This window comes from Panthera onca, chromosome B4 (genome assembly GCF_046562875.1).
Source record: "Panthera onca isolate mPanOnc1 chromosome B4, mPanOnc1 haplotype 2, whole genome shotgun sequence".
Taxonomy (NCBI): domain Eukaryota; kingdom Metazoa; phylum Chordata; class Mammalia; order Carnivora; family Felidae; genus Panthera; species Panthera onca.
In genome coordinates this window covers 127,326,319-127,349,709 of record NC_138345.1, presented here as the reverse complement: position 1 = coordinate 127,349,709, position 23,391 = coordinate 127,326,319, and the positions used below count along the sequence as shown (strand labels likewise).

General features: G+C 45.2%; 1 protein-coding gene across 2 annotated transcripts in view; it reads left to right on the top strand.

The window, feature by feature from the left end:
- The window catches only part of SYN3 (synapsin III), a 465,237-nt gene that overhangs the window by 48,296 nt on the left and 393,550 nt on the right, over positions 1–23,391 (top strand). For both annotated transcript variants that reach the window (XM_078449497.2, XM_060656504.3), the window contains exon 3: positions 12,315–12,372. In XM_078449497.2, the coding sequence (XP_078305623.1) occupies positions 12,315–12,372 (58 nt within the window). The remainder of the gene's footprint in view (positions 1–12,314; positions 12,373–23,391) is intronic.

Sequence of the window (23,391 nt, the reverse complement as noted above, 5' to 3'; positions counted from 1 at the left end):
AGGCTCCAACAGGATGTTTTCTGCTCTTTCCCCCTGTGTTTTGATATTAAATATGTGATTTCCTAACACATGTCAGACATGTTTCCTAAGAGAGTTAAAATGGGAAGGAAAGTAAAATGCAGAGAACTCAGGGCTGGCTGGTGGCAGGTTGGGGTTGAAGTCCCAGCTCTGCTGCTTACCAGCTCTTGGCCAAGCCACCTTACCTTTCTGAGCCTCAGTGTCCTCATCTGTAAAGTGGGGACCATAATGCCACCACTGTCACCATACCAGTGAGCTCACAGGAATGTTCCAAGGCTCCAGTGAGAACACGCTGTTCCTCTCCCTTACAGGCGTTTTTCCATGTGTATGGTTTCTTTGCCTGTGCTGTGGTCCTGTGCTAGAGCATAGGCTCCAGGAGGGTGGAGTTTAGGCCTCCTTTGCTTGAACACCGTATCCTCAGAGGCCAGCACAGCACCTGGCACAAGGTAAGATAGGAAACACGGATGATGCTCTTGCCAAAGCTGATCTTATTATTAAGGGAGAGTTCAGGATCGAGGATGCCCTCGGGGAGAGTCTTTCTCAGAAAATAGTCAATTGCCCTGGAATTCAGGAAGAGTACCTGACGCCCATGCTTTGCCCGAGCTCCCTCCCCACCCCCCACCCCTCATTGTTCAGCTGGTAACTCTGAGGCTCCAGCCTCCACTTGAGGAGCTGAACTGCTTCCGGCTGCTTTGACTGAAGGCATGAGGACTTCAGGGCATGTTGGCAGGCCCCTCAAAGCCTTGCAGTGGGCCTAATTGGCCCCATGGTGACCAGGACATTCTGCTTCCTACTGTGTCACCTACAGGGGTATTTGAACGCCGAGCTGCCCTCACCGGCAGTGGCTTTGGGGCAGGGTTGCTGGATTCCACTCAGTTAATACTTGGATAAGCAATCAATTTATCCCCTGCAATATTTGGTGTAGATTTATACTATCAAATTGTTGGTTGTTTATCCCAAATTCAAATTGAACTGGGTGACCCGTCTTTATCTAGATACGCTACTTATGGAGGATGGCAACGAGAGACAGTTGCCACCATCTGAGCCTGCTAACATGGGCCCAAGTGAGAGGCCGGTCTTTGCACTCTTGCTTCCTGGTCAGAGAACCAAAAGAGGCCCCTCAGTTGACCCCATTCTCAGCTTTCCCTGCCTGTGACAAGGACTGAGTGTTGTCAGTCACCAGCAGAGAGGAAATAAAACTAGTAGGCAGTCTCAAGGCAGACTGCCCAGGTCTCTTCTCCCTCTCACTTACATGACCTTGGGAGGTCTGACCTCTGAACCTCACATTCTTGCCTGTGAGGCAGAATCATGGTATATCTTTTGCGAAGGGTCCTTGCCAAGATTAGAGATGATGGCACGGGTGGGGCTGGGACAGGGCTTAGCTTGTCATAACAGGCACTGAAATGGTAACTGTATTAACAATTAATTGCAATTACTAATTGCTGATGAATATAATAGTGCTGGAAGCCAGGGGAAGGAAGCCACTTGGCATGCTTCTCAGTTCAGCTGGATATGCTTGAGGGCTGTCTTCCAGAAGGCCTGGAGGAGGGGTGTCTGGATGCTGGTAAGCTGGCAGAACTCTACTGTGAAGATGACAAGATGGAGGCCTGAACTGGTCCCCTCCTCCTAGAATTGCTCGGGGGTCTCACAGCTGAGACACACACCTTTCTGTTGGAGAGACTTGGCTCTGGGAAACAAAATCTTCACATCTGGCCCCACCACTTCCTCTACCCCCAAACCTCTCCTTGAACAAGGCAAGCCTTGGCTGTTTCCTATGGGGAAACACAGGGATGGAAGGGAGAGGAAGAAAGGAAAGGCCTAATGTCGCCTTCCTCCTCACTTCATTCACCAGTTCACACAGGCCACCCAATAGCACCTAGAGTGGCTCTGGATGTCTGGACTCAGACTCACCCCTCCCATTCTGGGCACCTGCCCTGCACTCCTGCCCCTCCCCCTTGCTTCCCTGGCCCTGGTGCCTGGGGGAGGGGAGGGGCCTTGGGCATTCCCCAGCAGCCTGCCTAGTCTCCTGGAGACAGGCTCCGTTTTCCCAGGCCCGGCCCCTTTTATCAGGGAGACAATGTACGCACACAGTGAGGGCCTTGTGTGGCACCCAAGCCCCAAGCCCTTTGACTTGAGGAATTTTTCAAGTGCTGACCTCTTTCCGTGAGGTCTTCCTGCTGTCCAATCCTGAGGCCTGGTGCCCCTGCTGCTTCCTACCCAGCTCTTTCAGGGAGAGAGAGAGGGAGGGGGAAAACAGTGAAGAGCTGTCTCTCGCTCTGGTAGAGTCTTCACCCTCTGAAACTGGCTAGAAAATCTGGGGGAAATGTCTTTGAGCAGAAGGGAATGTGGGGAGAAATCTGATAGATGCCGTTTCTTCCAGATTCCTTCCTTCTCTGTTGATGCTATGGGATCATAGTGGAGCCATTTTTTCTCTTTGGGCCTCGTTTTTCTCATAAGTCAAATGATGATGGATTAAGATCATGTTCCCCCAAAGACCGTTTCTATCAGAACAACATTCAGATTCCCAGGAACCACCCTACACCTTCTGTGTTAGATAGAGTTCTTTGTTTGCAAGAAAAAGGAATAGACTTTGGCAGACTTAGGCAAAATGGGGATGTTTTGGATGTGGAGGCTCACAGAATCAAAAGAGAATATGAAGACTCAAGTCTCGGAGAGGCTGGGACCCAGGGCTCCCCTGGGATCTAGGAGGCTGGGACTTGTGTAGGCAGCCTTCTCTAGAGAAGCCAGCTCGTGTTTCCTCCCAGCCATGTGCCTCTTTGCTGACAAATCCAAATCTTGGGGAAACACAAGCCTGGCTGGTTCCACAGTATGTCCTGGGACAGTTCCACCAAGACCCCGTGCAAGAGAGCTGCTTGGTTCCATCAGTGCAAATGCAAATGGAGGTGCTATTACTGGAAATTCAGATGGGTGCAGGACAGGCCACACTGCAGAGTGCCCTTAGAACTACTGACTCAGAATATCCAAAGTAGAGCTTGGGAAATTGTTTTTGTTTGTTTGTTTGTTTTTGTTTTTAATGATGATGAGCCAAACTTAGAAACCATTGAGTTACAAGACTTCTTTCATTACAAGACAAGACCTGGGAACAGTGGGGCCAACTAAGCAGGAGATCTATTTCAGCTCAATATGTAGAATGGAAAGTCATCCAAAGATCAAATGGGCTTCCTAGTGAGGGAATGATCTCCCCATCACTTGCAGGTGTTCAAGCACAACTGGGCTGGCCACTTGGAAGCAATGAGGCAGAAGAGGCTCCTACTATAAAGAGGTTGGCTTATAAGCCCTCGCAGCAGTCTTGAGCTTAAAGCTTTTTGTTTTTTACTCTATGACTTTATGTCTCAGTCACTTCTCTGACTTTGCCTTGCTTTTCTCTGAAGAATTCAACTGTTTACCTTGTGAGTTTCTCCTCTTCCTCCAAAACGTGGTTTTCTCACCCAGGTCCTCTGAATGACCTTTCATGGAGTCCCTGAGATGCCATGACTTTCTTAGCAATAGCTGTTCCAGTGCTTGAGTCTACAGACTTCACCCCACCTGGTTACAGCCTTGCCCTGGCGGAGGCAGGTCACTGGGCAGATGCCAGCCTCATTACAGAACGTCTCTTCTCCTGGGGCCTGTGGAAGCCTGCCTAGGACATGTTTCCTTGGCAGGAGGGAGGCTATCTGTGATGGCAAGAGAGAAAATGGTGCTTTGTGTCCATTTTCCTGACCGCTCACCCTGGATCTTCAGGAAGGGTAAGGGTGTGGGTTTCCTGAAAATTTGCACTGAGCTGATTGCCATCTTCAGAATGGAATTAGTTAAATTAGGGGTTGCCTGTGCAGCTGCTCACAGGAGACAAGATGGTCTGTGAGTGAAGGGGCAGGTGGTAGGAAAAGGCACAGGCATAGAGAAATATTTCCCTGCTGTAAGGAAAACAACAGCACATGATTTATGACAAATGGTGTCTGCCACTTGGTTTCAGCTTCAACAAAATGACAGAACCATGGGGACTGTGTTGGGTGTAAGAACTGATGTCCCCTCTGAAGGCTGCAGCTTCAGTTCACTCACCTAGTTGTCACCATGCAGGAATAAGGGCCTGGTGTTGCTAAGTCATTGATTTTCCAAGGACAGCCAGAAATCTGAATTTTTTATATGAATCTTCTATTGTAAGTAGTCAATTTAAGTCCAAAAATAAGACTGTGGACTTCATGAAGTTTACCAGTTGGCAACTTCTGATAAAGAAGATAGGAGTCAGGATAAATATGTCTTCTAGTTCCTCTTCTGGCTCTGTTTCAGAGATAGACTGTATATACTACAATGGCAGGAGGGCTGTTTTGTTTAGTGCAATACTTCGGGTCTAGTGCAGTGCTGGGCACATAGGGGACCTTGGGTAGATGGGTGGATGGATAGAAGCATGCATGCATGAGTAAGTGATTGGATGAATGGATGGATGGATGGATGGATGGATGGATGGATGGATGGGTGGATGGATGGGAAGGAAGGAAGGAAGGAAGGAAGGAAGGAAGGAAGGAAGGAAGGGTAAATAAGTGGATGGATGGGAGTGAAGGAGGGAAGAATGGATGAAAAATAACTTCTTTCAGCCTTTTCCTTCTGTGCCCTGCCCTTCACACCTTGAAAGTCCTCATACCTCCTATGAGCATGCATGTTTCTATCCATCCACCCATCTATCCAAGGTCCCCTATGTGCCCAGCACTGCGCTAGACCATAGTATTGCACTAAACAAAACAGCCCTCCTGCCATTATGGTACATACAGTCTAGCTGGGAAACAGACCCAGAAGAGCTAGAATACATATTTATCCTGACTCCTATCTTCTTTATCAGAAGTTGCCAACTAGTAAACTTCATGAAGTCCACAGTCTTATTTTTGGACTTAAATTTTTCTATTTGTTTTAGAGAGGAAGAGAGTGTGCATATGGGGGAGAGAGGCAGAGGGAGAGAGAGAATCTTTCCATCCCACAACCTGGGGCTCCATCCCATGTGGGGTTCCAGGATCATGGGATCATGACCTGAGCTGAAATCAAGAGTTGGACCCTTAACCAACTGAACCACCCAGGCACCGCTGCCCCCTAACCCCCAGCTCCCCCTTTCTAAATCAAACACTCAATATTCTCATGGTCCCCTTCTCATCCTCCTTATACCATCTTTTCTTATACCCTTTTCTGGAATGATCAGATATTAGTCACTTGTACCTTGGTATGAATTATCTTTCAGTGTATTACCTTTCCATGGGCATTTCCCCAGCTTGGGCTCTTAGCAGATGCTCATTAAATGTTTGCAGGGGATGGGGGTGGGGAATGGCTTAGCCTTCTAAATGTTGACTAATTCTCTTTGTGTAATAAAGATTGTGGACTTTCAAATATATGTAGGAATGAAGGTGACACAGTGTAGTGTCTTTGGCAAGGAGAGGGGTAAGGACTGAGATGACATTCTAGCCCTATTTCTGCAGTCATGATGAGTGGGTGGCTGATGACTTTGTGTACCCTAAAGGCCTATACTGGGGAGGAAGAGGAGATCCCAGGGAGAAGTCCAGGCAGGTTTCCATTAGGCTAAACATGAAGCAGGAGTTTCATTTAGAGCAAGGAAGATACTGCCACCTTCCTCCTCCTCTTGGAGAGAGAAAATGACATGTCACTTCCCCAGGGACACACCCAACAGACTTCAGCCCTCTTCCCATCCTGGGGAAGGTCAGGAGAGAAAGAGGGACATTAAACATCTGCCATGTGTCAGGATATCATTCATGGGCACTTACAAATGAAACTGGGGCTTGGGAAGGTCAATGTCTGTCTGAGGCAGTACAAGGAAATAAATAGAGCTAGACAGGACCTGAATCTGTCTCCAATGCTAGCAGTGCCCATCTACCTCTTTACCTGGAGAGGTGAAGTTCCACCCTCACAGCCCACCAGGGAGTAGCATACTTGCTAGCACGTTTTTGGCAGGTTCCCAGAGTCCTTCAAATCTGCATCCTTATGCTAACCTGTGGGTAGATCTTCCTATCCCTGTTCTACAGATGAGAAGGTAACGGCTTGTCCAAAATCGTGTAGCAGGTACCCCAGCTTCCAACTCAAATCTAGGTCTTCTGTACCATGCCTGCTACTCATTTTTCCTGCACATTTAGGACATGCCCCAGGAAGGTTTGTCCCCTCCCTGAGTACCCCCAGCATCTCCCCAACTCATTTGCCCTTGTCTGTGCCTTTCACACATACACACACATCCAGAGCCTCTCACAGTCATCTTTGTAGCCTTTGGCCTTGGCAAAGAATAGGCTCCAAATACTGGATTGGTTAATGGATGACCTGGGCCACTTTACCAAGGAAGTGGCTCCTGACCCTTAGACTAGATTGGGTGTCTCTTCTGTGGGCTGACCTGGATCTTTGGGCTGGTGCCCTGTGTGGTCATTGTCCATTTATGAGTCTCTCCCTCCTGTTAGGTAGTAAGCTCCCTGAGGCCAAGGACTATGTTTTCTTCATACTTACTTCCTTGGAGCCTATAGGCTCTGGCCCATAGTAGTTGATCAATAAATATGTGTTAAGCGTCTTTTGAAGAAGGCTTCCCTGACCAACCTGAGTCAGATCTCCCCTGCTCTTCACATCTTATCATCCATTGTGCATTTTATTCTTACCATTTGTGCATTTGTGCATTTTATTCTTACCATTTCTTTTTCACCTGGTTAGTCTTCTGACTTTTCTGGGAGCATGTGAGCTCCACAAGAGCAGGCACTTGTGGAGCAACCTTTCCTCTTATGCGTAATAGGGTGCCTGGTCTATATGAGGCCCAGGAAATGGTGGTTAAATAAGGGAGTGAATAGTGACCAGACCTACTCATGAAAATCTCCTTTTCTATTGCTGTCAGAAGCCAATGAGGGGCCATTTGTCATATCCAGTGACTTGGGGCTCTAGTTTCTTACCTGTAGAGATCCCTGTATGGGTGCAAGGGGCCTTGTCATCCTCAGAGGATCCCTCCCCTCCCTAACTCACTGGAGTTGCCTAATTGCAAGGTGGTATGGAGAGGCTGCCCCACCATTGGAGGGTCCCCGCTGGCAGTGGGAAGGGGCCAGGCAGGTTAGTTATTTTTTTCAAGTAAGTAATGGAGCTAGAATGGATCTCTGAATTGGACCTCTGTATTCAAAGGTCCTGCTTTTGCCACACCTCCATCCAACGGGCATGCCATGTGATTCTCATCTTGCTGACTGGGAAAGCCCTGAGCCTGTCTACCTTCAATGATTTCCTGCATGATCCATAGCCCATCTCCCCCTGCTTAAGTCCAGGCCACAAATAAGCAACCAATATGTTGCATCAGAAACATGAGACTCTCCTGGGCCAGATCCCTGCATCCCTGCCCTCCCTCCCTCCTCCTACAGGGGGGACCTGTGGGAAGAGGGCTGTGCCTGAGACAGAACATTCCTGACCCCTCCTCCCTGGGAAGGACATAGCCAAGGCCCAGCCACATTGACTCTACATCCCAGACACATCTATTAGGAGGGTGTCGCTTGGACACAGGTGGATCCTGTTTGTGCTAATTCTCCTCTTCCTTCTGCCCCTGCTGTCGCCATGAAAGAACTGAGTACCCGCTCCTCATAAACCTCATTCACACACCACATCCCGCCTCCCCAAACTTGGGATTTCCCACCCCAGGCAGCGTTGGTTTTATAATATTCTCCTTCCTGGTGCCTCTGATGTGGCAGTAAAATATGAGACCACCCACAGAGAAGGAAGCTTCCTGGAATCAAGAGTTTCCCCCACCCTCTTCCCAAGGCCAAGGCCTTGAGTGATTGGCTGGGATATTCAGGAGCTCATTATAAGAATAAACATATTGGGGCATTAGGAAGAAGTCTGCATTAGGGAGACAGCCTTCGGGCACAGTGAGGCCGTCCGTTTTGCCTGAGGTCAAACAGCCACGCAGTTACAAAGGCAGCAATCCCAGCCCCCAAGGCATCTAGAATTCCAGACCATCCCTACCCTTCCCTCTGCCAGACAGAACTGTTCAGAGGCAGCTCAAGCCTGAATGAGCCCCCGGCAAGGAGGCAGCAGTCTGTGTGGCCTGTCAGGAGACAGACTTCTGACTCCCAGCCAGGCAGGGGGATGGACTGCCTGACCCTCAGCTTCAGCCCAAGTCCGTCTGCCAGGCTCTGCAGTAAACATTCCAGAGATGGGCAAAACAAGTGTTTTTCCTGGGAAGGTGAGGCCTTGTGAAGGCTAGAGCTGCTTGGGTGGTATTCGTATGGTATAAAGTGCTCTGGGTTCTGGTTAGAATCGAGTTGAGGGCTTCCAGTCATTCAGGTTGGACACTGTACAACGACCCCACACTGTAATCAGTGCAGACTTGTAAGTGTATTACAACAGTGTGCCAGTAGATGACAGTAAAGTGTCTTGAGGACAGGATACGTTATGGCTTATCCTTGGAAGACTGTTCATTTACCCAGTTAGCAAACATTCGTTAAACATGTGCCTTGTGCCCTGGCACTCTGTGCCAGACTCCGAATTCATTGAGCACTGACACACAGTATCAGGTTTCCAGGAGCTCGTAGACTAGGTGTATTGGGGCAGGGTACAGGCAAACACTGTGCCATTACAACATGGACTGATACATCCTGTAAAGTACAGGATGCTGTGGGAACCCCAAGGAGGAACACCTAACCCAGCCTCATTAGGGAGGCACTTTCAAGGAAAACTTGATAAAGGAGGTGAGCGAGGATCTTGGAGGCAGCCAGGCAGAGAAGAGCAAGAAGCCATCCTAAGCAGAGAGAACAGCGGGTGCAAAGGCTCAGTGGTATAAAGTGTAGGACATGGCTAGGGAGTTGCAGGAAGTTGAGTGTGTCTGTGAGGTGGATAGAAAACTGGAGGAGAAATGGCCAATGTCAGCAGGGTCCTGCTGAATCCTGAAAATCTTGAAGCACAAGATCTAACTCACTGGTGCCACTTAGAGTTTTTATGTATCTTTGAACAGGGACTTCTCCATCTGGAATGTGTGGGGACTGATCCCTGCCCTACCTAGTAGGGTGTAATAGGAGGAGGGATATGAAGGTACTAGCAGGCCTTATATACCAACGATGTCTATTTATTATTATCATCATCACTCATCGCTCATTGCACTGATGGAACAGATCAAAAGGAGGTGAATCACATTTCTGTTTCGTAACCTCCATGAGGGTACAGAGAAAACACTCAATATTTCTTTGTTGTTGTTGATTCTGTTTTAGGCCCTGGGCTGTACACATTGGAGCTTACTATGTGCAGGAACTGTTCTCAGTGCTTTATACATCTTGTCTCAGTTAATCTTTACAACAATGCTGTGAGATAGTTACTGTTCCTAACCCTACTTCCCAAATGTGGAAACTCAGGCACATGGAGGTTGAGTGAGTTACCCAAGGTTTCACAGTGAGTGAGTGGTAGAGCTGAGAGTCCATCCATGTGGTTGCCCTGAGTCTACTACCCTCTGTTGCCTTGTTGCATAGAGGATGAGGTGAATTGATCACTACAGGCTTCGCTGTAGATGTTATCGCCGCTTGACAAATGAGAAGACCATGTCCTAGAGGGGTTAAGTACCTTGGCTTAGAACATGTGGCGAGTGAGTTGTATGGCTCAGACTTTGCCCAAACCATGCTTTTTCCAGTATACCAGTGATTGTTCTCATTAGTTACTATTATGAGGTCCCAGGCCCACCTAGTACATCTTTTAAACCTAAGCTAGGGGGAACTTTGCCTTGAGCCACACAGCCTTGACTAGCTGTACCCCTTCTGACAGCAAAGGAGGGCCCTGTGCCAGGACCCCACAAATTGCACCCTTATACCATGCAGTGGATACAAAGAACCCTAGAATTCTTTGCCCAAAGGGACCCTGGCCCAATTCCATGCCCTGTGTAGGCCAGTTCCCTGGTCCATCCTTGGAAGGCATGGCCAAGGAAGAATGGTGGATGGGGGAATGAGTGAGGAGATGGAGTGTGGCCTGTGGGCTGAGCTATCCATGAGCCTGCACAAGAAGCCCAGGTGATTCAGGATTGAGAGGAGGGTGGGAAGAGAATCAGGGAAGACTGTAGGAACCAAGAGGAGGCAGTCCCCATGCCGCCTGGCTCTGGGTAGAACTCTAACAATTCCAAGAAGTTGAAGTTCTGACCCCTCCAGATCATGATGAAGTTGTCTTTGTCAAGGAAGGAAGACAGGCATGTTTTATTTAAATGTTTGCTAGCTTTGTTTATCAATTGTAAATATTAGACATATGATGCACAGGTGTCCATTTGTTCTCTTGCCCCAGGCCCCCACAGATATGAGAGGTGGACTTATCCCAGTGTCTGAAGTTTGCAGACACTACCTTTAAGGATTCGTGATAAAATTCACAAACTATGTGGAAAGGTTCCCTTTGTATGAGCCTCACTACACATTTTGTCAAACACCATGTCTGGGAGAGATAACAAAACCATCCTTTCAAGTCACAACAACAGCTCCTATACCACTAAAGTTTTGCATGTCTAAGCCTGTCAACCTAGTAAGAAAAAATTATCTTAATATTAGAGCTATCAGTCAGCGATTTGGGCAGTCTTGGAAAGAGGTGAACTCCACTGGCATTGCCTAAGTGTAGATAGAGACTCTTTGGAAGCAAACAGACTGAAGCTTGGTCAGAGAATCTGTAGGAAGGATTCTTTTTTTCACAAATGGAAGGCTGAAAAAATAGATGGTAACATGGATGTTCCAGGAAAAAGAATAGAGGAAACTAAGAAGATTCTTGGATGTACTACTTACAAATTATTGATTAGAACTCAGTCACATGGCCACCCCTAGCTGAATGGAGAGTTAGGATATTCATTCTTGTGTGTGTGTGTCCCAATCTGTAAACTCTCTTATTGTGGGGAAGAGGAGAATGGGTATTGGAACAAAAAGCTGTCTCTGCCCCAGAAAGGTTTATGGAAATGCTTAACACAGTGCTCGGTTTACAGCAAGTGACTAAGAACTATTAGTTTCTCCATACCAAAAATCCAAAAGAGCAAATGGAAACTTTTATTACTTTTGCCTTGTGTGTGGGAGGACATCTAAACCCAGAGTACCCCAACATTTGCTGCTTTTTTTCATGGTTGAGCAAAAACATAGATGTGGAATTAGAAGTCCAGGACTCTAGTCCCTCAGGCAAAATATTTCGTTTCTCTGGGTTTCAGTTTTCTTTTTTATAGGATGGAAATAATAATGCCTTCTTCATGGTGGTGGTTGTAAGCATTAAATGAGAAAGGCTATATAGGCTCAAGCCTACAGCACAGTTTCTGGCACAGAGTAAATACTCAACAAGTAGGTTTTTTTCCCCATCTATCTCCACTCATTTATTCATCCAGCAAATATTAATTGAGCTCCTACTCTGTGTTAAGCACTCTGGTAGGTATTGGGAGTATTTGTGCCTTACTCTAAGTAGTTGTGTTATAGTTTAGTGACACACAGGCATTAAACACAGTTACCAATTATAACTATCTGTAATTTTAATAAGTACTATGAAAGAAGAGTATGAAAAGAAAGTCTATATGAGAAGAGAGAGGAAGGGGGCCAAGATTACGGTGCTTACTGAGAAAAATGGGCATTTGGATAGATTTGGGGAATAACTAGAATGTAGAATCAATGGAGATAGGGAGAGAGAAAGGGGTAACAAGAATGATGTCTATGTTTCTGCCTTGAGCAATGGGTAGATGGGATGTTATTTACTGATAATGAGAAGATAGAAGTAGGGATATAGAGGAAAGATGATGGATGGATGGATGGATGGATGGATGGATGGATGGATGGATAAAAGGACAGATGAGGGCTGCTTCATTGGACAGATGGACAAATGGAGGAATGGGTGGATGGATAGATAATTTATGGAGTATGTAGAGTATAACTCAATACAATAATAAAATAATTCTGCATTATTTATTTTTGTAGGATTCTTTATCTCATTTGATCTTTAAAATAGCCCTTAGAAATAAGTCACACAGATATTATCTTCCTTCTACAGATTATAAAATTGAAACAGAGTTGCCAAGTAGAAACAGAACCTGAGTCTCCAATCTTCCCATCCAGTATTCTTTCTCCTCTTGCACATAGTATATACAAATAATTAGAAAATCATAGTATATACAAATAATTAGAAAATACAAATAATTAGACAATAATTAGAAAAATAATTAGAAAAGTAGTCAAGGTGGGAGGAAAGAGCATGAAGTTACAAATGTGTCTGACATGTGCCCCTGGGGGTAAGGATTTTGAGAGAAGGGAGAAAATAATAAAGCAGTCTGCATCCTTACTCAGTGGTTTTCTTCCTCTCTTTAACAGGGCCAAATACTTTCATGGAAAGAAGGTGAATGGAGAGATTGAAATCCGAGTGGAGCAGGTAGGTTGGAGCTGGGTCTTTCGTGCTGTCACCCTGATGTTTTCCACAGCAGGAGCCATTCCCAGGAGCAGCCTTGATCCTCATCTTATGTGGCTACCATGAGCCAAGATTACTAGAAAATCCAGGCTTATACCTGGGAATTTTATTACATTTCTTTAGTTTAATGTTTTTTGTTTTTTTTTTTTTTTTTAGCATCATAACCTTTCTTCAGAGGAAATCTCAAGTAGGAGCCCATTCTACAAACTAGAGACAAGTAGATGTTCTCTGACTAGATGGGCATGGGGAACCCAAAAGTCTGTCTTCTCCATCCTGCTCCACCTTCCCTATTCTCCCCATGGCCCCCAAGGCATCTCCTTGGAACCAGTTGGACTAGGGAACACAGTGGGTTTGAATCCCAGCTCTCTCATTTAATAGGTAATGGGCAGGTGACTTACTCGCTCTGTGCCTCAATTTTCTTGTATCATTGTTGTTGGGATTAGATGATTTAAAACCTCAAAAGAGGCTAGAATTATGAATACTGACTCTTGTTGTTACTGTTAATATCAGCATCCAGGTACCTCATTTTATGGGGAAAGAAATACAGACTTGTTGAAGGCTATATAAGAAGTCAGTGGCAGAATTAGGACTAGAACTTGTGGTCTCCAGATCTAGGGCTCCTTCCGTTCATTCAGTGAACACTTGTTGGGGGCCTACTAAATGCCACGCATGGTGCTCAGCCTTAGGAGAGCACATCAGAGCATGGGCTCTGGAGCCAGAGTCGAGGTTTGAATCCTGGTGCCACCCCTTGGTTGAGCAGTATTTAAGCTCTTTGCAACTCTGTTTATCTGTACAACTGATTGTTGTACAGCACCAATTTCATTGGTGTAACTCATTGGTGTAATAGCACCAATTTCATAGGGTGACTATGAGGATCAAATGAGTTAGTCCATGAAAAGTACTTGGAACAGCGCCTGGCACATACTGGGCACTTAGTAAATGTTATTCATTTATCATCGTCATAGTATCATCATCATCAAAGACAAATTGTTAATAAGATAGACAAGGTCTCTACTATAAGATGAACTCAGAAAAGTGCAATAAGAAAATAGAGGGGTGTGACATTTTCAGCATTCTTTGAGTTTGGTGTGTTGGAGGAACAGAAAACCTTTCTGAGCATCCAATTTGAGTTGGCTTAGTATTAAAACACCTTAAACTTGAATTTCAATTTGATCTTGTGGCTTTCAAGTCAGTCCAATGTCTACTGGTTTTCCTTCCATGGCAAAGAGCAGGTTATTTTTGTTCACTTAACAAATATTTGTCAAACGTCTGTCTACTACGCGAGCTAGCTAACATGGGGAATAAGGATATAGAGACAGAGGCTCTGTCCCCAAAATTTTGTGGTCTAGGAAGGGAGGCAAGATAAGTCTTCACAGAACCTCATTACAAGTGAAATCCAAGAAAGAGAGGTCCAAATTTGGCGCTATGGGCAGCAGAGACCACAACTAATTGAGGGAGTCAGGCTGGCTCTGAGGAGAGGGTGGTATTTGGAGGGCATCTTAAAGGATGGGTAGGATTTCCACAAGTGGAGGTGACAACATGAAGAGTACCTGAGAAGGAAGCAGTGTGAGCAATTTTAAGGAGGCTGGAAGTACAGGTTATGGGATGGTAGGAGTCTAGTTTGGTTGACTTCAAAATAGGACAATCATCTTCCCCTAGCCCCAACCTACTTGTCCTCCCAAGTTCCGTCTCTCAATAAAGAGTGGCACCCTCTAACCTTCCACATTAGCCAGAAGCCTGTACATTCTCCTAGGTGCCTCCCCTCCCTCTGCCACTACACCTATTCAGGGACCAGAACCTGTTGACTGCACAACCCTGTCTCCAGTCCATCTACTTCTTTCCATCCTTACTATCTAGATCCTTGGCTGAACCATCATCAACTCTCATCCAGTCTACCTAATCAATAGCCTTCTAATTCTATCTTTTCACCCACTTCCCATTTATTTTTAGTATTAAAGCCAGAGTGATCTTTCTAAACAAGCAAATAGATTCTTTAAAGTGTTCACTTTTAAATCTCTTCCTCAAAGACTCCGTCTCTGAGCCCTCACACCTGGATCTAGATCGGCTAACCTGGTTATTCCCTATCATAACATCCAACTTGGCCTTCCTAGCCCTTATCCATATATTTAGGTGTGGGATTATTTGCATGAGTGTAGGGACAATGACTGTTTGGAACTCTCTTTGTTAAGTAGCACAGGGCCTGGCACATTCTAGAACTGAAGAAATATTTGCAGAATGAATAACTGATAGATTCCACAGATTCCAGGCTGCTTGTCAGTTTCCAAGGGAGATAAATCACTGTTTCTTAATCTTCTCTCAAAAATCTGGGTTTTCCATAAACCATCTGGTAAATGCTCAGTTGCCAATTCAGCTAGCCCTGTCTCCTCCCATTTGTGAAAACCCCAGAGGCATGTTTTAATTTTACCCACTTATCTCAGTGATGCCCCTAGACCCACTTATGGGTACAAAATCTATGAGTAGGAGTCATCAGGAGCATCATTGAGAATTGCCCTAAGAATAACTCACTCAGGGGCTCTGGGGACACTCAGCCAATCAATGAAGGCTACAATCATTCTGGAAAATGTTGGCTAATTTAGAGTCATCCTGATTTCCAGCCATGCCCCTCCATAGAAGCCGGAAGGGAAATTAGCCAGGCGACCAAATAGCAGGTTATTTGGGCATTTTTTCCCTGAAAGACATGCCTTCCTAAACCCATCTTAGAGTCTGAATTGTTTGCCTTTTTCATCTGGATGAATAGGTGGGACACATAAGCAACCCCGCCCCAGGAATCTCACATGTATCCTCTCGCACTTGGGAAAAGTCTTAGGATGGAAGGCACTGTTTAGTCTGAGCTGGCCTCACATTTTGGAAGTCTGTCTCCCAACGAAGGGCCAAATTAACCAGATAATTGCACTGTCTGGGTTTTGCTGGACAGAGCGAATGAGTTAGTTGTGGTTGGCCTAGAGGAAGCCTCCGCCCCTTCTCTCCACCCTCTTCCCCCCAGTTCAAAAACTGCTTGCCTCAGCTCTTGCAGAGCCACGAATCAAGAAACTCTGAGGAGGCCAAAGGGGGGACTGCATCATGTTGCATTCTATTACCCAGAATGCCCTACTGACTCTGTGGGGCCTCACAGCAGTGTCCTCAGAAGGTCTGAGACGTTCCAGCCAGGGTGCCGGCGTGTCAAATTCTCCTCTATTTATATTTGAGGCAAAGGGTCTTTTTCTCCACAGGTACAAGTTACCCCTCTGTGGGACTAAGCAATGAGGTTGATGAATGGATTAATATCAAACAGACTCAGTTCTGAGAAATTAGCAGACTAGGACTTGGTGGGACAGAGCCGTGGGTTTCATTCCTTTCTAATAAAAAAAGGCTGCAATTACAATGGTGAGACTTTCCTCCATGATAATAGAGGTACCAAGGCATAAGGAATGCCAATGTCTGCTCTAGCAGATGGAAAGAAAGGCAAGAGAAGGTAAAGAATCTGCCCTTGACTCTAGTGAAGGAAGCTGGACAAAGCCACACATTTACATACGAATGCCAGTGGCTCCCTTTGAGTCCTGCCTTTGTGTGATGTAGGAGTTGGGATGGGGTTAGGTGGATGTGTGTGGATCTCAGAAAAGGCTCTTGATTCAAGTCCTGTTCATCTTCTGCTCTTCATATATTTCCTCAACTCAAATGTCTTATGGAAGCAAAGGTGGGATTTTTCTCTTAAAATAGTTTAAACACTCAACACCATCATGTATATATTTTGCATACCCACGTCAGCCTTCCATCCACAGTTCTTTATGGGACAACCTTTCTTCGAATGGACCTTTGCTGTAGAGATTAACTGTAAAGGCCATGTGACATTTCAAGAAATAATTATCAACAAGATAGAGAAATGAAGGTTGAATGTTAATTCAGATTGGTGAGTTGGGAACAGGTTGAACAGTACCCGGACTAGGAAATGATTACTTGGTAGAGATAGATACACCTTGAGAGAAATACATGTAATGGCTTGCTTAAGGGCTGTGCCCTTGGCTTTGTTCTGTTCCTTAATAGAGACTTATCAAATTACATTTGCTGATGGCTTGAAGCTGAATGAGAGAGAGAATATGCTATATTAAATTAGATACAATCAAATTTCATATTGAAAACATGGAGTTTTCCCTGTGGAAAGACTCAGCGGAAGAAGAGCAAGACTAGAAAGACTTAGCTTACTAAAATCACATGAGGAAAGGAAAGACCTAAGATTTGAACAAATTCTTAATATTTGTGGAAGAAGTATAGAGTGGAGGTTAAGACTGGCTTCAGGGTGGATCTCAGCTGTCTGGAGATGAATCTCAGCTCTACAGTATTTTAGTTGTTGACCTTCTATTTATAACATCTCTATGCATGTTTCCTCATCTGAAAAATGAGGATAATAATATCTGCCCCCTAGAGTTTTTGTGTGGATTAAATGAGTCCGTGTAAATTACAAACTTAGCGTGGTTTCTGGCACATATATTAGGTTCTCGATAAACTACAGCTAATGGTTGCTGCTCCCCCAAAACCTGATGCTACTTCAGGCTACATTATCAAAGTACAGCATTTAGAACCCAGGAAGGCGATGGTACATAAGCACACATACGCACATACGCACACGCTCTTTCACACACGGCACATGCACACCCTGTCTCTGTCACAATACACTCTGTGACACACTCACACGTGCATGCACACACATACACACACGCAGATACTATGCTAGTCAGACTCTAGTGACAGATCCCATTTTGGTGTCACACCATAAGGAGGTATTCCATGGAATACCTTCTGAGGAGAGTGATTGGTGTAAGTGGAGTCTGACATCCCTGAGCAAAGTGGACCAGCATAAGGAACTGGAGACGTTTAGTGCAGAGGCAGAGCAGGCTTTGGTAGGATCTCATTTGCTCTGTGCAGAGTATCTGTCATCTGAAGGAGTAGGTGAGATAGTTACTGTATGTTGAATACTTGCAAGGTAAGGCTGAATGCTTTTCATTGTTGGGATGACACTGTCATTGCCTCCATCTTACAGAAACTGAGGCTCAAAGGAATAAGTAGCTTTCCCAAGGTTGCCCGACTTTTAATTGGCAGGATCCTGTCTTTGAACCCAGGCAGCCTGACTTCGGGGCCCTCCTACTGTCTATTACATTTTTCTGCCAGTGTGCAGATGTCAAGGGCAATAACCAGATATGTTGGTTAAGTCACTTCACATGCATAACCTTATTTCATTCTCACCACCACCCTTTGAGATGGCTGCTATGAATGGCTCCCCCATTTGGCAGATGAAGAAAGTGAGGCTCAGAAAGGTTAAATACCCTGTTTGAAATGAGTGATAAAGGAGGAATTTGAACCCAGGCTTCATGTGCAGGTGTGCTGAAAAACCACCCTAGATTCTCTCGCTAGGATTAGAGTTCAGTCTAATAGTACAATTCTACAAGAACATGGATTTCAACTTGCTCTAAACAGAAACTATTAATCAGTAGAGTAATGATGACTGGGCCATGCCCCTTGGGTAGGTGGGGAGTTCCAGCAGAAACTGGGTGGTTATTGTTGGGAATATTTCACAGGAAATTTATGTACCTACTAGGAGATGAACCTTTATTATTTTTCTCTTTTATTTATATTTTGGGTAAAGGTAATATATACATATAGCCAAAAATCGAAAAGGTAAAAAATGGTATCTGATAAAAAGTCTACCTCCAACCTTGCCCCTACTAATCTGTTTTCTTTAACCATTATTAACCAGTTCATTTAGCCACTAGTTTCTTGGGCAACTATCTGTTTTTTTCCAAAGTTTATTTTTTTTATTTTGAGAGAGAGAAAAAGCATGAGTTAAGGAGGGACAGAGAGACAGAGAGGGAGAGAGAGAGAATCCCAAGCAGGCTCCGTGTTGTCAGCATAGCCTCCAATGCGGGGCTTGAACCCACAAACCATGAGATCATAACCTGAGCCAAAGTCAGATGAGATTTTAATTTTTTTTTTAACATTTATTTATTTTTGAGACAGAGAGAGACAGATCATGAATGGGGGAGGGGCAGAGAGAGAGGGAGGCACAGAATTGGAAGCAGGCTCCAGGCTCTGAGCCATCGGCCCAGAGCCCGACGCGGGGCTCAAACTCACGGACCGCAAGATCGTGACCTGAGCTGAAGTCGGACGCTTAACCAACTGAGCCACCCAGGCGCCCCTCAGATGAGATTTTAAATGCAATGATCAAATATACATATATGTGTATTTTCCTTTGTTTTTCATAAATAGCAGTTTGTTCAAAAAACATTAACCACTATAGATATTTCAGAAGAAAATTTAATGGGAGGATTGATTCCAAATGGTTCAAAAGGGAAAATCATATCCAGAGCCACAACAGCCCTGCATTCACTGCTACTGTTGTCACTACCACTATGGCCAGTGGAGAACCCAGAGCCTGTGCTCCCACTGATGCCGTAGGAATTGCCACCAACCTCCTGTATCTGCTGAGGCTGTTGGGGAAGCTTTCATAACTACTACCAGAAGCAGAATGATTGCTACCTCCTTCCTAACTTCAACTCTTGCATAAATGGCTCCCTTTGGTAGAAATTAACTGGAACCATGTGGCAAAAGAATCTGGGAAGTATAGATTTAGGCTTTCAGCCCCCATAGTGCAGGAGACAAGGATGGGTGTGGGACTGGGTGGCAATAGACAGTGAACAATAGTCTATCCCTTTAGCTGTTCAAAGTCCACACATACTTATCTGTTCTGTTCCGTACCCTTTCTCACTTAATGTATCCGGTTGTGATTCTGCAAGAGTATGTGCAGAGCTGCCTCATTCTTGTTAATGATTGCCAAGGGTGCTGTCATATGGATATCCAATAATTTATATTTCATAATTTTACTAATACAAATAATGCCGAACTTATGTCATTTCAAACATTTGGTAGCGTATCCATAGGATTCCTTCCTGGAAATAGAACGAGCCCCAGGAGTATTGTATGCCGTGGGTGCTGTAATGCACCTTGAGGAATAAAGGACTTTCCCCAGCTGCTGGCATTGCTACCAGAAGCCAGCTCTCAGCAGTCAGCCCTCTTTTGGAAGTGCCTCAGGTGAGGAGAGCTGACTTGTCCAAGCTCACATCTCTTTCCTGGTGGCAGCCACATTCAGTGGCTGGACAGTATGAAGACCTTGCCCATTTACCTCAGTTTGGGACAACTCTGAAGGAGTTGAAGCTCCCAGCTCAGAGCTCTTTGGTGAGATAGCAGTGCAGCCTGCCTTCTCCTTCCCCCCAGTGCTGCTTTCTTCCTCTTACTGCCCATCCAGTGATGGTGATCCTCGGAGTGTTCCCTGATGGACCTCCCATAGGCTAGTGTCTGTCTCAGAGTGTACCTCCCAGTATAAGTATACACTTACCATTATGATAGCTATTGCCAAGTTGCCCTCCATAGAAGCTGTATAGATGATCTGTAAGACCCTTCTGGTGTGGAGTTCTAGGAGTGTGATTGATCCATGGTTTCTGGGGTCCTTCATGCACAGAATGCTCTCCTGGTTTCAGCCAAGCATTGATGCTGAACTCTGAAGTGCTCCATATTTTGCTCTTCCTATTTGACCTCCTTGTGTTTGAAATTCACCAGAGCTTGGCATTTCTCTGCAGGGCCTGAGTCCGGCAGAACCCTACCCGCTCTGATCCACTAAGCCTTGTTTTGTTAACACAATCCTGCAAGATTTATTTGTTTGGCTTGGCTTACCCTGACCTCAGACGTTCTGTTTTGTATTATTGTTAAAAGCGTGCAGGTCTCCATGGAGGCCTTTTTCTTTTCAAATCTAAGAACCAGCTGGGGGAATGAAAAAAGCAGGTGGGACACTAGGGAGTATTAGCTGAAACATAACTCATTAGAGGAGCAAGTGTCTCTCTTTTTAACCATGGCATTGATTAACATGGGTGAGTTTATCACCATCCTGGCTCTACATTTAGACTCACCAATTTAAGGCCGTAGAGAAATGGAGAAACAATAGGAATGGTGATGGTGGTTAACTTTGAACATTTTCTGTATGCTGGGTGTCATGTTAAATGCTTCCTGTGCCTTAACTTATTCCACACAGTGTGCCTGTTGGTGAGGAAGCTGAGGCTCAGGGAGCTTAAATAAATTGCCCAGCCAGGTCACATAGCTTGTATGAATGTCCTGCAGCTGGGATCTGAACCTGGGTCCAGCTGACTCCAGGGTCCTGCTTCTTAACCAAAGTAGATCTATCAGAGTATATGTTGGGTCTTGAATTTGTCTTCAACGAGTTTTTTTGTATTTCCTCTCTAACCCAGGTTCCTCGAGCACGTAATCCCACCGTCCTTTCCCATTTCACCCTACTCTTTTGATCTGCTGGGTAAATTACAAATTAAGAGATGTCCTTCCAGCCACACTCTTCCTTACTAACCTGGATGGCTCTTACTTATCATTTGATGTTTCTGGCTTATTGCTGGATAGTTCCCCTGTTAATAGTTCTGTTTATTCGTTGTTCCCCCCGCCCCAAGAGCAAATGTTTACTATTTGTCTCTAAGCGTAGCTGTACACTTTGGACTACATGAAGTGCATATTAGCTCCAACTGGAGCCAGACCACCTGGGTTTGAATCCCAACTCTGCCACTCCCTGAGCAACCTTGAGCAACTAACTTAACTTCTCTGTGCTTCAATGTCCTCATATGTAAGATGAAAGTAATAGTAGTAATAATAGCAATCACAAGATGTACCTACAGAGTTATACAATCAAAGTAAATTACCACATGTAGGGCACTCAATGCAGAGCCTGGCATATAGAAAGTGCTAAGCGTTAGTAGCTAGTCTTACAATCATCTTTACATTGTTAAACACATCAACAGAATGATTTCTAGGTGTCAGTCTCTGGGATTATTCAGAAATGCAGAGTATATAATCCATGCTTAAAGAAGTTTGCTGTGTAGTTGGAGGGGTGGGATAAGAAATATAAAATGTCCATGTGTATGTGTGTGTTTTTTTATTATTTACATATATGTCCAATCATATTTCCCCAAAACATAATGGCATTCAATTGGGATCTGGTGCAAACTTCTAACTTTTCCTTGATAGCAAATATCCTGGTAGAGGTGTTCAATAAATGTTGAGTAGATGTGTGAGTGAATGGGTGGTGTGGTACAATCATAGTACGGTGGGGCTAGAAAGAGACCTTGGGGATCATCTAATCCAACCTGCTTGTTTAACATCTGAGTTTCAGAGCAGGGAAGTAACTGTACACAGCACACACATCACATTATGGCTGGAGTCCAGTGTAGAGACACCAGGCTCCCGTCTTTCATGTCACCATCTTTCCTATTACATCTCCACCTGCCAGTGTTATTTTTGTCTTCCGCTTTTAAGAAGCCATTAGGCCCTTCTGATGGTTTTGGTAGCAAACAAGTTAATCTCATTCTCTAGTTGTGAAGTCTGTATTTTCCACATTTACCTGCAAAAGGCCTTCCTGTGGGGGCAGCCATGTCTAGGTTGGATGCTGAGCCACAGGAGATGGCCAAAGGCGAGCCCCAAATGAGGGCCGGGGCGAGTGGATATTGAGGGGGCGGGCGGATATTGAGACTGTGGCTGCATGAGCCCTGCTGATTCTAAATACAACACAGACTGCTTTATCACTTCGCGGCCCACCTCCCTGGTTTAGCTGTACTACTCAGCTCCTTAATCAACAATGAGAAGGCAGGAGCCATGAGAATGGAAGCAAGTCGATCTTGTCATGCTGGGCAATCCAGCTCATAGTTCTGTAGCCTCTACCTACTATGTGTGGTCACTTACCCTTCCTCACTGCCACCTCCCTCCATCAATATCTCCTCTGCCCCCTGTTAGTATCATGGATGAATGAGACTCCAGTGGAAATTAAGGAGCAGTTTTGAAGGAGAACTAAATAAACCCTTTAATTTCTTGAGGGCTGTGTATTAAAACAAATACACACAACTTGACTTATCTCAACCCTCTCCTTAATTCAGGAAACACATACTGAGCACTTGCTCTGCCCTTGGCCTTAATGACAGAGCTTTCCACTCTCACAGTGGAAAGATAGACAGTGGGGGGCAGTGACTGTAATGTGTCAGAGACCTTTGCAAAGCCTAGTGAGCACAGAAGAGGGATCACCACCCTTGCCTTGGAACATTCTTAGGAAAGGCTTCACAGAGAAGCTAATACTCTGTGGGGGGTTGGGGAAAATAATTAGCTTTGTATCAGGCTGCAAAGGAGGGAGATATCAGGCCTGCCAGCTAAAGACTGCATTTTAGGGGCACCTGGGAGGCTCAGTCAATTGAGCATCTGACTCTTGATTTCAGTTCAGGTCATGATCCCAGGGTCATAGGATCAAGCTCTACATCGAGGCTCCACCCCGAGCACAGAGCCTGCTTAAGATTCTCTCTCTCAATCTCTCTCTCTCTCTCTCTCTCTCTCTCTCTCTCTCTCTCCCCCTCTGTCCCACTTATACACTCTCTCTCTAAAATAAAATGATAATAATAATAATAATAATAATAATAATAGGCATGTTTTAAATCTTAGTTTGTCACAGATGGGGAAAATGACCAGACTATAGGGTGCATGAGAAGGGGGAATGGGAAATAAAGCTAGAAAAGAAGACAGAGAATAGTTTCATCAGGATGGGCTTTGTGTGGCATGACCTACCACTGGAAATCACGTCCTAGAGTCAGTGAGGACATACTTGTTAGATTTTTAAGTCATGGAGTGATGTGATCAGGTCTTTGTTTCAGGATGAACATGCTGATAGTAGTTTGGAAGATTAGCTGGGTAGGAGTGGTGGCCTGAGACTGGAAGCAGAGAAACTCAGCTCTGGGTTGGGTGAAAAAGGCATCTTATCCTTGAATATTGTGCTTGGGGCTGAGGTTCAGGGAAAGGACTTGGTAACTATCCAGTGAATGCATGTCAGTCCCTGCCACATGGTCTTTAGCTTCATTCTGTACCTGCAACTTGCATTTGAAAGGGGAAGAGATGACCTATTTT